Source organism: Rhea americana, unplaced genomic scaffold (assembly GCF_003343005.1).
Source record: "Rhea americana isolate MKP2758 unplaced genomic scaffold, rheAme1 scaffold_362, whole genome shotgun sequence".
Classification (NCBI taxonomy): domain Eukaryota; kingdom Metazoa; phylum Chordata; class Aves; order Rheiformes; family Rheidae; genus Rhea; species Rhea americana.
In genome coordinates this window covers 358,749-373,403 of record NW_028186493.1, presented here as the reverse complement: position 1 = coordinate 373,403, position 14,655 = coordinate 358,749, and the positions used below count along the sequence as shown (strand labels likewise).

The following is a 14,655-nucleotide window of genomic DNA, read 5'->3' as shown; positions in this document are numbered from 1 at the left end:
AAAAAAAAAAAAAAAAAAAAAAAAAAACACCACGTAACACATACACTCCCCATACAACAGGCCACTATTTCTGATTTAGTTGGAAACATCTAATTTCTAATTCCCACGCTACAGAGGTTCACCCAGATGAGATTTATTCACTTACACTAACAGCAGAGGTCCTTGCATGGATTAGATTATGGCAAAGCATTTGATTTACATTACATCAGTAGCTAAGTAGACTGTACTGATAGGTAGCAATCATTCAGCAAGTAACTCAGGGACTTAATTCCAGTGTTAGCAGTGATGCTGCTGGCTTTTGTTACCTACAGGCACGTGGAAATCATCTGGAACCTACTGTTAAAATGAGCTAATGATTAAAGACAAGATGCAGAGCAGGAAAAAGCAGCTGTAGCTTATCTGCTTCACAGCAGGAATACATTAAAATACCTCCCATTTTAGACTACCGAATTTCTGCCCTCACAAATGCAAGGCTTATCTGAAGTGAATTTCATTTGGGTAATTTCTTTTAATTACAGATTCCACCCTTTCCTTCTCAGGCTGCAACAATTACTACACCAAAAAAGCCTAAACTGATACCTCGCACCAATCACAATAAACACATTGAATCAACTTTGTATCTAATGAGAGTAACAAGAGAGAGACAGAGTTTAGCAGGTATTTGACAGGGCCTTCACCAGATATTCAAAGAATTCTCAGAAGTCCTCTGAAAACCAGGGCCTCTAGGGGACACGAACCAACACCACCAAAACAACCACCATCTATCATCTCTTTCCAGTCCATCACCCCCCTGCATGGCTGCTCATAACCACTAATGTTAAAAATAATGCTGCAATGGTAACCTGCTAGTGACGCTGCCCTTCCCAAATTGTGTATCATACACTTCTGTCTTCTCTCAGAATACCCACAACTTACAGAGAAGCAAGAGACGGATGTTTAACAGCTTGGGGAAAACTGAGAGGGGAGATGCTTTCCTGTTGGTGGCTAAAACCAATAATCCCTTGAGCCTCAGCAGGAAGGCAGCTCCTCAGACTTGCGTCCCACAGACTGACTCGGGTGTGTCAAGCACAGCTTGCAGAGGAAGCTTTTCTCCCACTCAAAAAATAAACAGCTTGCTGTTATTTTTAGTTCCTGGCGAGTCTTTTCATTACGTAACACCAAAGGACTCCCTCCATCAATCATCCATCAGTCAGTGCAGCCCCCTTCTGAACCCACATGAGCTTTCAAAGATCAGAAGCCCGCTGCTGCACTCCTCACTATGTGACACGTGAAGCATCTCACTCTGGTGTGCCTCTACCATCTGCTATTTTCATTGCTGTCTTCCAAGTTTGCACTGGAAGAGACAACAAAAGTCACATCCATCCTCCCTCGTCATGTAACTCTCCAGAATTCCACTGTATCCTCCCTCACTGCTCTCCCCCAACCAAAAAGCCCAAGGCTTTTGCATTAGGAACTACACAGACATTCCAGACCTCTGGACATCCTTGCCACCCTTTTCTGAACCTTTTCTAGTTCTCCTATATCCTTTTAGAGAAGAGAGGACCAGGACCACATGCAGTAATGAACACCTACACGCACTATAGATTCATTTTTAAGGTGGCTTAACAGTGCTTTCCAGTTCAGTCTCTTCTTTCCTCCTGATTTCTAATACTCAGTATGCTTTTTTTGACCACTGCTGAGCTCTAAGCAGACTTCTTATCTAACTCCAGGCTCTTTCTGAGACTAGATCCTATTTGCTATGAACTATGCTTGTGGAATGAAACACATCAAATTCAGCATACAAAAGGGATGTTCTTCATCTGCCACTATCAGCTGATTTTACAGGCGTGACAAATTTAGCAACTTAGATGTCATCTCACTCTCTGCTTTCTGTGCAAGTTGCCCTGATTTTCTTTGTTGAAGCTCCAAGGTTCAGGCAACCTTCTCTTCTATTGCATACAAGGCCCATCCTTATGTATCTCCCCCCACTCACATCATCCTTACTTTGAATGAAGCCAGGGTAACTTTAACGATTCCAGCTCAGCTGTTTTTCCTTGGGATTTGGGAACAGGGGGAGAAAGCAATCATCCTCTTCAACAGCAACACTGAACACACTTTCTGTGAAAAATGTTTGCCCTGGCCAGGCTGGGTGAGAAGAGCCTTATCCAAGGCTACGGGACATTAGTCCCAACCACTGACAGTATGTGGGGCTTTCAAATGAGCACTTAGCTTTCTCTAGTCACTTGCCTCTCTAGCTCTCCATCACCTCTGAAATCCAGGAAATTCAGAAAAGCTGCAGTATGATAGGGTAGGTATGCTATGCCAGCTCACAGGCTCTGTCATTCTGAATGTGAGCATCCCATGGCTGGCAGTGGACAAAACAGGCAGAGGAACACAACAGTGGTGTGAAACACATCTCTTCCAGCTTCAGACTAAGAGCCATCACCTCCCTCTCTAAATTCCTGGTGTTGGAATAAAAAGATGACAGGAACCAAGAGTCATCTCACATACCCCAGGAAGAAAAGGGAGAAAAAGGAGAAGAATACTTTGCCACAAGCTTTGATACCTTCACAGCTGGACAAAAGCTGAAGAGTTGCCAAAGATGCAGAGACCCTGCAGCACGTAAGGGAAGGAGAAGGAACCACACAAGCAAAAATCCAAGGCGCAAAGAGAAAGGACACAAAGAAAGCAGGGAAAGGCATATCAGGCATGGAAGGAAGAGCCCAAGGAACCTGGCAGAGACACCCTCACAGTCAACTGCTCATCCCAGGCAGAGAAAGAAAAAGAGACAAGACAGGGAAGGGAGCTCCACGATCCTCCAAGTATTCCAGCCAGCCCATGAGAGGCAGGCTGGGCTGGCTCTTTCCCTCCCAACCTTACCACCTCCAAACAGGCAAGGTGCAACTTCTGTCCCTGCACCACACTGTGGAGCTATGCTTTCCAGACCTCTTCTCCTGATCTGGCCAGCCAAAATCCTCTCTTAAGTAGTGAAAGGACACACTGACAAGTGGAGCTAACATGCCAACGTCACCATGTCTTCCTTACTTTTCCAGCATCAAACAAACTCTCAGCTCTGGGTATCCTTCCGTTAACTCCCAATCTCAGGGCTCCAGAAGTAGCAGAAAGCATTCTAGCATGCACCATCTCTGTATTACAACTCTGCCAAGACAACAGTCAGGCCTCAGCTCAAGCAGCAAACTAAAACATGAAAGTCCACTGAAGCAAGGAGCAGAGAAAAGATAGCAGTAGGAAGGCAGAATGAGTTACCAGGAAACACCTTAAGCAGACAGCTCTGATCAAGCTGAAATGCCATGGAAACACAGCCAAGGAAAAAGGTGCTGGCTTTCTGCAAATTACACCTCCCAAAGCAAAGGAATGAAGAGTAGAGAGAAAGATAACAGTTCCAAAAGCAGTAGCTACTAACTGGATTTGATAATCTAGCAGACTGGTTGCTGCCAGGTCAAAATCCTGAGACTCCCTTGTTTCACTCGTGCCCTGCAGGCCCATTTAAACTCACACTCAAGTTTTACTGGCTGTCTCTAAAGCGTTCCATGGTACAAAGTCAGATTTTAAACACAAATCACAGAGGTACAAGCAACCGTAAGCAGAGTTAAGCTCTGTGAGCCATACATACAAGGAGAACAAATATACCACATTTCTCAACCGCCACATAACATCTTTGACAGAGGAAAAAATCTTCAGCTGTGAAAGGCATGGGAGAGTAAGCCTGCCTACAGTCTGCCAAATTGACCTTCTCTGTGCTTGAAAAGTAAGGGGGAGAGAAACAGTTCTTTGTCTTTCTATTAAATCTTAAAATAACAATGTGTAGGAGTATCCTACTCTCCTGCCCTATGCACTGAGCAATGGGAAGGATGGGGGGGAACAAGGGGGGGAAATCAAGTTGAATTTCCTGCTGAACAGGCTCTCCACTGAGCTGAGCCCTGGAGACAAAGCATGTCTGCCTAGAATATCTCTTGTAACCCCAGGATGTCTGTCACTGTATGCACAGCCTAGTCACAGTTCACTGAATTAACACAAAAAAGTGAATTGATTTCCATAATGAAAAAGCCTCCAGCCTCCTCTGGAGTTTTATAACTCCAGAGTTATAAAAGATGAAAGGGCAAAGCAGCTTGGGAAAGATCAGAAAAAAAATCAAATCACTTTTTGCGTTGTTGAATTGCGGTTTTGAGCCTCCATTCCCCCAGCTAAAAGGGGGAGCATGAGGGAGCAGAAAGCATGAGGGAGCAGAAAGCATCAGGGAGCAGCACATCACTGTCTGCAAGAAGCCAGAACGCAGCCTCAAGGGAGGGTTAAACATTGCCAGGCACTGCACATCTGCATCATCAGCACTGCACAGGGACCAGCAGCACAGGTCTATTTATAAACCAGACATGTACAGCTGTAGTCTACAATGAAAGACTAGGATTGCAGGCTGTCAGCCTTCAAAAACATGTTGTCTAATTTAAAGAGATGCCCATGTTCACATGCGCACACACRTGCACACATGTTCTTTTCCCAAGACAGCTACAAATAAGGAGCTTGGTATTTTGAAAACCACACCATTTCACAAAGGTTTCAGTGCAGAGGCAAGCATCTCAGGCAAAAGTATCCTCACACAACCTTGCCATTCCCTCACTTCACAGCTCAAATGTGATTGATGCACTACTGCTGCTTCAGCTCAGCACCACTCAGAGTCCTCAGGCTGTTGCTGGGTTTGTTTATAGCCCTGGTTGTATGGTGCAGGAAGGCAAAGTCACTGCAGCAGCAGTCATCTGTGTTGAAAGAATAAATTAATTGCAAGGACAGTCTGCAAAGGTAAGTATTTGGGAGTCACAGACATCATGAAACAGACTTCTGCACCATGATAGATTGCCAGCACCACCAGTTCCCATTTAGAGAGGGGAAACAGTTTCAGGCAAAAAGCTCTTTCTTCCAGTAAGCAGCTAAAGGGAGCATCTCTATTGTAGGACTAGAACCAAAAGCCTGCATCATCTCCTTCTGGTTCCTCATCTCACTCAAGATGCCTCTTTCTGCAGACTAAGGCCTGAAATCAAGCTCAGTGGCAACATACCTATTATCTTCAGAGACAGCTCCTGACCAAAAACAATTTAAAAAAAAGAAAAGAGCCTCTTGTCACAGCAGCTCCACAGACTCACTCCCTTGAGTCTGTCTGTCTGCTGGCCCAAAGCAAGAATAGCTGGAGAGCTACTTGGTTGGTGTTGCTGGTGGCTCTAGCTCAGTCAGAGATAACAGCCATAGCCCTGGAGACAGATCTCAGAAATACTGATAAAGGCCAAGCACCAATATAGCCACTCTTCTCCATTCACATTTTCCTTGTTTTGTATTGCATAATTAGCTCCACTCCATTAATTTCATAATGTTGGAAAATTTTCACAGTTACATTTTGATGAAAGTTTTCCAAGACACTACAACCAGCCACACCAGCAAAATCTTACACATCTCTCCCTGTCACATCTGCAACAGAAACCCTGCAGAGTGGCAACAACAATCGTTATTGAGGGTGGAAAGCCCCTGTGAGGGACAGCCATACTGAACTCCTCCTCTCCAGCACTGCTGGTCCACAAAGACTGGGACAAGGCAAGAAGAACCCCCGTGCTTTGGCACAGAGAGTCTGGCTGCTGGTGAGCTGGAGCTCTTGTCCGTAAGCCTCTGAGCTGGAGCTCTTGTCCGTAAGCCTCTGAGCTGGAAACTCAGCAACAACAGATGACCAGAGGAGAGAACTGGCTGCACTCAAGCTGCCAAGGGTAAAGCAGCGGTGAGGCACAACAAGGACAAGCAGCCTGGACAGGACTGACAAAGCCTCCACAACTTGCTGGTGCAGTATGGGATATGAACGGCAACTGCCTAGTTTGGCAAAAGCAGCTGTAGAGAAAGCCCGGAGATCAGGTCCCAGCCTGGGCTCTGCTCTCTCAAGCTTCTCAGGGCCAAGAGCCTCGGGCTGCACAGGCAGAGCCTACACATGGGGGCTCCAGCTGCACAGYACAGGCCAGCAGCAGCCACATATAGCCTGAATCTAGCTCCCCACCTAGGCAGCACTGAGCACATATGGTGCATTCATGGTTTGCTGCTTCTTCCTCCTCCTCCAATTCAAAACCACTTTTAAAAGCCCCTACAAGAACACAGGAAGGTCACAGCTGGGCCAACATTCACCAGGTTCAATCCTCCTGTATTTGTTTTGACAGTCACTGCTAGGCCAAACACTGCAAATAGTCCCAATATAACTTGGGCAAACAGGCCTTTGCTCACAACATAACGCAGCACGGAATCAACAAGCAACAGTTCAGCAAACTGTGTGTTTTTATCCTGTGTTAACTGCAATTTTTGTGTCTTGATAGTCACCAAACAGAAGGAGTATTACAAGGACAAAGGCATGCTGCAGAACAGATGCCTTTCCCAGTCACACCTTGGTAACACGTGCTCAGGCATCAGGCAATTCTACACCTGCCACATATCATGGAGGGAGCCCTAGTACGACAGACTTTACAGACCCCGAGTCCCAGTACTCTGACCAAGTGACCACAGTACCAGCCAACCCACCCAGCTGGACACCAACAGCCTCTCTGTCTCAGGCTACTGAACCCCTGCAGACATCTACAGAGCCACCATACCTCCTCTCACCTGTTCTGGATGAAATGATGCTTCTGGAGTCCAAATCCAGCCTTTTCACAAGAGTATCAGGATCAATTTGCAGCCCAGAAAAGACATCAGACGAGGAGAAGTCCCAATCCTTGTGCAAAAGAAAACATTAAGCAGGAGTCAGTATCTACACTACCTTTCAGTGCAAGCAATACTTRAAAAAAAGCCCAAAAGCCTTATACCATCCAGACAGGACTGGGTAGGGGACATACTCCAAAGGCAGGTACCTCTCCTGAGCAGGCAGGGATAACTAAGTCACCTCACAGGCCTGACCTTCCAAGGCTCTTTTGTTCAGAAGGTGAAGTGAAAGGCTAAGACAGACCCTCACATTTTCACTATTCTGGAACTCACAACTGATGTTATTTCTAGCACGTTTCTATTATAATCCAATCTCAACTTATTGTATTGAATTCATATATTACTCCTACGAGAATTATGACTTGCAGCCTTAGGAAGAGCCAGATTTATAACAGGTGTGTTAAGTACCTAATGATACAGACAGGCAACAACTGAGAAGACTGGGACTCTAAATCCTAATTCAGTGGACATTAAGCAAATTCAGTGAACAACTAATAGCAACTTACTGAATCTTCGGCATCTAGTTCCTTTAGGCATGCAATACGTTAAGTCTTCGTGCAACTCTGCATTAGCTTATCGGGTCTGGTTAAAAGAATTTACTATTTTAGACTAAACAAATCATATCTCTCAGCATGAGACACCRACATTTAGTGTTACAAAAAGGGCTTTATAATGATGCAGTCCCTTTCTCTCTCCTTACCAGGAAAGTAAGAGGCACATAAGTCTTCTACTACTCTGCGTCCTTACTGCGACAGAAAGAGTGAGGGAGAGGTATCCAGCTTTAACTTGAACTGCATATTAGCAGTACAACTGCTGTAACCAGACGTGGCCTAGATTGCCTAAATGTTTATGAATAAATTGACAGTTCATCTCCACCAGCCATGACCTGAAATCAAAGGAAAACATTGCAAAAAAAGCAGTTCTTAACTTCTCCATTCCTGACACTCACTGATAACAATCCCAGATGCTGTTTTCAGGTTACCCTACTGAAAGGCAGCACAGGAACTCAAGCTACACTCTCCCTCAACTAGCAGAAGTGGTAGCATACTTTTATCACTACCACTTCCCTAAGCAGACTCTCCTTCTTTCCATACATGCTTGCATCAAAGGCACACACATGTTAGATAATGGCTGATGATTCTGTGGGTGGCGAGAACAACCAGGTGGGACTTTCACACTGTGCATGCGGGGCGTTACTGCAAAGCAATGGAATCCCAAAGTTCCATGCTGAACTGCATGACACCAGGATCCCTTGTTTCACCTGTCTGTTTTGAAGAGCCGACATCATTTTCAGCATGCTTGTACTAGCAATAATCAGTGCAAGACTTATGCAGACTCCCACAAAACAGTCTTGAGACAGCCTCAAGGCTGTAACAGCATCATCAAGCGCACAGACTTTTCTAAGAGGCCAATCCTTGACAAACAACATCACTCAATCTTTTGCTACTCTGAGGCTCTGCTAACTAGCAGTAGTCCTGTATCACAGCATTTAAGATGTCAAAGACCACTGCCTTAAACCTCACTGCTAAACTAAGTCTGGAACTACAGAACATCTTCAAGTGTTTGCTCCCTGTGTAAAGAAGMAAATGAACTTTACTGGCCTTAACAAGAGGTCAATGACTTTGGTGATGGTAACTTTTTAAGACAGTGTGACAAAATTACTGTGTAAAATGCCAGAGCACCCCAAAAGCTTAAAAGATCTCCCCAGAGACTGAGCAGGACCACTGCTGGAACCTCAAATGTCAATTCTTCACCACCCAAATGAGAAGAATCAAATTCACTAGGATAGAAGAATCACTTATCTACAAACAGCCAGGAAAGATCTATTAGAAGTCAGGTCTATGATCAGCAGTGGCAAACTAGCTGTTTACCCATGGAACCTCCACAGTCTTTGCCTAGAGACTTTTAACAGCTACAAGTTTGTGCACACAATGGCAGAGTTTAGTGAGATGTAAGAGGTCTGTCCCAAGTTCTCCACAGAAGTGTTCTCAGTCTCATTCAGTAAAGATGACGCCAATGAAAAACTGTATCACGTGATACCATTCCTTCACTGAAAACACAGTCAACCTACAAGGCAAAATAATTAAACAGCCTTTATGTTTAAGACAGTAAGATAGTGAAGCAATGTAAGAACAGTCATAAGCTAGTCAAATCTAAATCTTCATTACGCACTTTAAAGATGACAAGCCGCTTAAGAGGTCTGAAAAAAAAATGTCACTCTGATTTAGTTAAACCTGGCCTTTAGACTGATCAACTTGCTAAAATCTTTAAGAATTATGTTTGTAAAATTTGGTGAAGAAAAAAAAATGCAACAATCCCAACAAGAAATTGAGAGGGAGGAGTAGGAGAAACCTCTGGTGTACAGCTATAGCTGCACACGTGCTCCATTAAGCTCTCACCATGGGGAACACAGGAAAAGCTGAAGCGATTAACTGAAAACATGTATGGAAAATAATAAGAGAGAAGAAAGAAAAACAGTATATGAATGGTCCTGTGCAGAAATCTCTCCCTGATTCATTAACCAGCGAGCAGGCCCCTGCCCTTGGTATCACCAGGGCCCTTGCCAAGAAAAGAAGCTCCTTCGTGAAGCAGGGCGCAGCTCAGCGCACGAAACCAGACCGGGAAGGCCGACAGAGCCGCTTGGAGACACACTCCGTCCCCGGCCGGCCGCCAGCGCGCGCCGGGCCCCGCCCCGCCCCGCAACCGCCGCCTCCAACGGCCGCAACGGCGCGCGGCAGGCGGGCGCCAGCTGCCGCGCGGCCTTGGGCCTCGGCGCGGCCTGGTGGAGCGGCCGCCGCCTCTTGGCTTTGCCCACCATGGCTGGGACGGCGCGGGGAAGCGGAAGGGGGCGCGGCCGCGCCGTGGCGCCGCTTTAAGCCTTCCCCCGGGGACGCCTCCCGCGGCGCCGCGTTCCCCGCCGCGAGAGCTCGGCTCTTCTCTGGGCCCCAGGGGGTTAGGGAGAGGGAGACGTTTAGAGGGCTGGCAAATCGCAACGCGTGTGTTGTCCTCAGCACGTCACCCACGGCACTTCCCCCGCGGAATGGACTGGTTGGCGTGTGCGTTTTCTGGACGAACCTCTTTTCCCCGCACCACGTAAATCGCAGCTGCTGCTGTTAGCCTTAGTGGGAATCGCTACCTCGTCATTTCTGTGTTGTTCACTATTCGGGTAAGGGAGCAAATGCTGACACGGCAGATTAACAGTCCACAGTACTGTAGTCCAAGCACAGGCTTCATCGCCTAATCAGCCAGCCTAACAGATGGAGACCTCTGACAAAAAACTTTGGCAGAATCACACAGTTCATAAGGTTGGAAGGGACCTCTGGAGATCATCTAGTCCAACCCCCCCGTTCTCAAGCAGGCTCACCTAGAGCATGTTAGACAGGGCTGCAGCCAGGCAGGCTTTGAAGATCTCCAGAGGAGATCCTGCCGGATTGCTCTCTGGCAAAGGCATCTTCATTTTTCTGCTGTCATTTCTCTAGATTGAACATTTCTCTTTCCTAGCTTTGTTTTCTGAAGCCTGGCATTTTAAGGAATAGCCTAAGGGCCTGCCTGGTCTTTCTGTGCTCATCTGAACTCCTTTCCTATCACTTCTCCATCCCTGCAAGCTCAGCAGCTGCAAAATGGCACCTTTCCTCTCCAAAGTGTAAGTCCCCTCCTCCCAGCATCTCAGAGCCACCCAGCTTCCTTCCAGCCACCATGTCTCAGAGGACTTTAAATTAGGTCAAGTGTCCTGCTCTGCAAGTGGGGACAAGGTAGAGGAGGGAGGGAGGAGTGCTCCTGCCAAGGTTACCCTGGCCAATGCCACGAGAAGGGAAGCCTAGGCCCTGCAGGGGATGGGAGGTAAGTTCAAGACAGTGCAGTGGGACAGCTCACTTGTCCCATTCCACATGTTGACAGCATCAAATGCCGGCAATCCTTAGCTGCTGATGTGGCCATGGTACTGTGGACTAGTAGCAGACCTGCCCTACTCAGTCTCSATGAGCTGGATCAGAGGGCAACTTGATGCCCAACAGGAGGGCCAGCACAACTCTGGGCCTTGCCCCAAGCTTGCACTACACTCGTCRTGAAAAAAGTGTTTCCTAAAATCTAATCGGCATTTCTCCTCTTGCGATTTGTGCCTCTTGCCTCTCCCCCTTCTGCTGCATGGCAGTAGGGCAGAGAAGCAAGGGAGCGTGCCTTGCCATGGGCTCTGTTGCTTATGCTGGGCCAAGCGACTCCTTTCTCCTCATCACTGCTGGAGTTGGGTTGTAGCACTGCTCAATCTCCACCAGCTGTGGGTCATACCACATGCCAGGGGCTTCTCTGCCCCCTGCATGAGGGGGATACTGGCAGCAAGGGGGGCTGCTACATGAGCTGTCTTCTGCACAGCTCAGCACATGCGGGAGAGAACCTGGAAACCTGCAAAAGCATTAAGCTTAGGACTTGCCCGAGTGCCAAGATTACTGACCATATGCCAGAAGCCTGACTTCAGGTCTGCAGCACTTGCTTGTGGTCATCAGAGAGGCAGCAAGGCCATGGTCAGATATCAGTTAGATGTTTGRAATAGTACAAGTTAGCTGAAGTCTTTGAGTAGTCGTTGCAGGCTCCCATGAATAGCATTTGGACAGGCTGGACTGCTTTGAAATAAGACCTTGCAGGCAAGGCCTGGGCAGGCCATTTTGCCATCCATAATGAGAATGCTCATATTCACGTGTTCCTCTATACAGATACTTGTACAGTCATGGCTTCCTGCAAGACTTCTCATAAAATGAGAAGTATCTGAAGGGAGRTGTCAAGGGGATATCCCATGCGACAGGACAAGAGGCAGTGGGCAAAAACTGAACCACAGGAAGTTCTGCCTGAACCTGAGGGGGAATTTCTTCATGGTGAGAGTGGCGGAGCACTGGAACYGGTTGCCCAGAGAGGTTGTGGAGTCTCCTTCTCTGAAGATATTCAAAGCCACCTGGATGCAACCCTGTCTAACATGCTCTAGGTCATCCTGCTTGAGCAGGGGGGTTGGACTAGACATCTGCAGAKGTCCCTTCCAGCCTTACCAATTCTGTGTGATTCTCTGAAAATAGATGCATGTGGTTGATCTTAGGAAACAGCCCCTCTTGTAACAGCGCTAGCCTCCCAACCCAACCCAACCCACAGACTCACTTCCACCTTGGGGACATAAGGTTCCTTAGAAGTGGCTGGGATAGCACTTCCCCAGCTGATATTTAGAAGGAGTCTTCATTTTATTTTCTCTTTTTTGGTTCTCTGCTCTGCATCTCTGGGCCCAGACCCTGCCAGTAGCTGATTTCTTAAATGAAGGCAAGTTTCTCACCATGTCTCCACACTGATCAGAAGTTCCTTTTCCCTTTTCCTAGGTCCTGGTTCAGCCCTGGCTTGCCAATGGATGAATGAGAGTTTGCCAAGTGGTGGCCAAGCAGCAGCTGCTTCTCACCAATGCTTTTGAAAGCAACATTTATTAGAAAAATCAGCAGAAAAATATGAGTGAAACCAAGACAGCAGTACTCCCTTTCGACCTGTGTGAGGCAGTGCATGTCCTGGGAAAATGAAGCTGCTTTCACTGGAAAGTCTAGCATAGATGAAACCTTTCTTTCCTCTTGTTACCGGCAGCAGGCTCTCATGGGGGGGCGGGCAGGGATTTGATTTCTATGGGTCTGCATGGGCAGCGCAGGAGTGGGCTGGCAGAGGGCAAAGGTAGCAAATCATACCAAGTGAGCAGTGAGTGGCAGGGAGGAGCTGGTGATCCTCCTCATGGGTGTCAACAACACACAAAATGYGAGAGACAGATAGGTTCCTGGGGAGGTTATGTTGTTTGGAAGGATTCAAAGTTCAGTTTAGGCACCTGCTCACAACCAACTGTACCTCTATGCAAATGCTAGAAGTTTGCAAAATAAGGAGGGTAACCTGCAAAGCCTCAATTTTAGCAAGGACCAGCACAGAGCAAAATGTCTTACCTCTTTAAAAGTATGGTGTTAAGCAGTGATAGAATCACAGAATAATTGAGGTGGGAAAAGACCTCTGGAAGTCCAAACCCCACTCAAAGCAGGTCTGATTACAGCAGGTTGCTCAGGGCTGTGTCCAAGCGAGCTCTGAATATCTGCAAGGATGAAGATCCCATAGCCACCAGGGTCTCTGCTTGCATTGAACTGCACATTAAGCCAGTGCCTGGGACACGCCAGGGAAGATTTAAAATCTGTCAGGAACAGCAAATAACATTGGGAAAACTTGGGTTACCCTGCTATAGACTGGGCAAGCATCACTTGGGAGCACAGCACCAAAATGCCTTATTTTTTGGTCACAAAAATCAACTACTTCTGGAAGCAACTGGTCAGACAACACATACCTGAAGACACAGCTCTTGATTTTGTGCTCAGCAGCGTACGGACCCTGCTGCCTAACCTGGCTGCCCAAGAGACATTCTGCAAAAGTAACCAAAATGGTCCCATAGTCAGCCTCGCTTGGAAGAGAAAAAAAAATAAAAAAAAAATAAAAATTTTAATTTATTACATTAAAATACGAAAAAAAAAAAAAAAATAAAAATTTTAATTTATTACATTAAAATACGAAATTAAAATGGGGAACTAATAAGAATAAAGACAATTGTTAAAAGGAAATAAAAATTAATGTTTAAAAGGTTAAAAAAACTTCCAGGTAGGCTGAAGAACATTTAATAACTCCAGGTCATGGGTTAGGACTAAACGTATACATTTCTCTAAGGGATAATGATCCCCACAACTTCAGCGGGGTTAAACAGTAGCAGAAAGAGAAATAACCCACAGAAATAAAAAGATATAATTTAGAAAGTGGAAGTTGTGCCTACATCAGAAAAATATAAAGAATATATACCTGAGCAAGTTAAATTCACGCCCATACTAAAGCAGGGGGTTTTTTTAGGAAGACCTTTAAGGGCATAAAAACTATTAATGCCCTCACAGCCACTGGAAGACAAGCAGYTGGTGCCAGAGGGCCCACATACGGCTCCAGCATCTCTGAAGATCCTTGTCTGAGCCGCTGGTGCCTGGTGGGCGTCCTCCACCCGCCTCCGCTCAGCCCTGCGCCACGCCGGAGCTGCCCGCCTGCCACGACAGACTGCCGGTCGCTGGCCGTTCAGGAGGTAGCGAACCCCCAGARGAGGCTGGATACCATGGGTCGCTTCTTCCCAGGTGTCTTTTAGCCCGCATGGAGCAGCACAGACACCGCCGGAAAGCCGACAGCAATTATTCACTGGTTAATATGTGCAATGAACAGCCTGGGCTAAGGAGCAGTGAACTGCTTAGGGGGATTTGTGGTCCCCCAGGAATTGTTGTGGACAGTTCTTTGCTGTGGATATCAACCTCAGGCCAAAGCTGTATGAGAACAGTTGTAACAGTTAGGGCAGGAACAGAGAAAACAACGGCGAGCCTCGGAGTTGCACTAGAAGGACCTACCAAACACCCACACCTGGAGCACACCTGCTCCGGTGTCCTGGCACTCCCCACCAGCGTGGATGCAGCTTCCAGCTCAGGAGATTGCTGAGCTTTTCCAGCCCTTATGCTCAGCCTTTCGCCTGCGGTTTCAGAACTGCTTCGTGCCAGAAGCAGAACTGGTTGACTGGATACAGGAAGCTATAGGAGTGAAGACAGCAGCCCAACAAGGAGTTACATGCACCTTACTCAATATGAAAGCAAAAATTACATCAGCTCATCTCATTTGCCCCGCTTCCTCTGTCAGATCAATAACCCACAAAAGCAGCAGGAGGCCGTGCCGTTTTTCCCAGCTTAATCCATTCTGGTCCACCCAATCCAGAACAGGGTGTTGTCATGCAGCTGCTGGTTGCAGCCATCCATGTCTTCACCATGCACCAAGTGATTCAGAGGTGACACCACAACATAGCAAGGGACCCACAGCTCCCATCAGGTTCATCCTCCAGCTCTTAGTCCTTCAGTCCTGCCATTTCCCACACCAGCT

At 47.0% G+C, this 14,655-nt stretch overlaps 1 protein-coding gene across 1 annotated transcript in view; it reads right to left on the bottom strand.

The window, feature by feature from the left end:
- SLX9 (SLX9 ribosome biogenesis factor) overlaps positions 1-9,553 on the bottom strand; it is a 66,041-nt gene extending 56,488 nt beyond the window's left edge. The window contains exons 1-2 of the mRNA XM_085312399.1: positions 9,419-9,553; positions 6,619-6,727 (exon numbers count right to left, since the gene is read on the bottom strand). Coding sequence (XP_085168525.1) covers positions 6,619-6,727; positions 9,419-9,532 — 223 coding nt within the window. The 5' untranslated portion in view covers positions 9,533-9,553. The remainder of the gene's footprint in view (positions 1-6,618; positions 6,728-9,418) is intronic.
- Between the last annotated feature and the right edge of the window lie 5,102 nt (positions 9,554-14,655).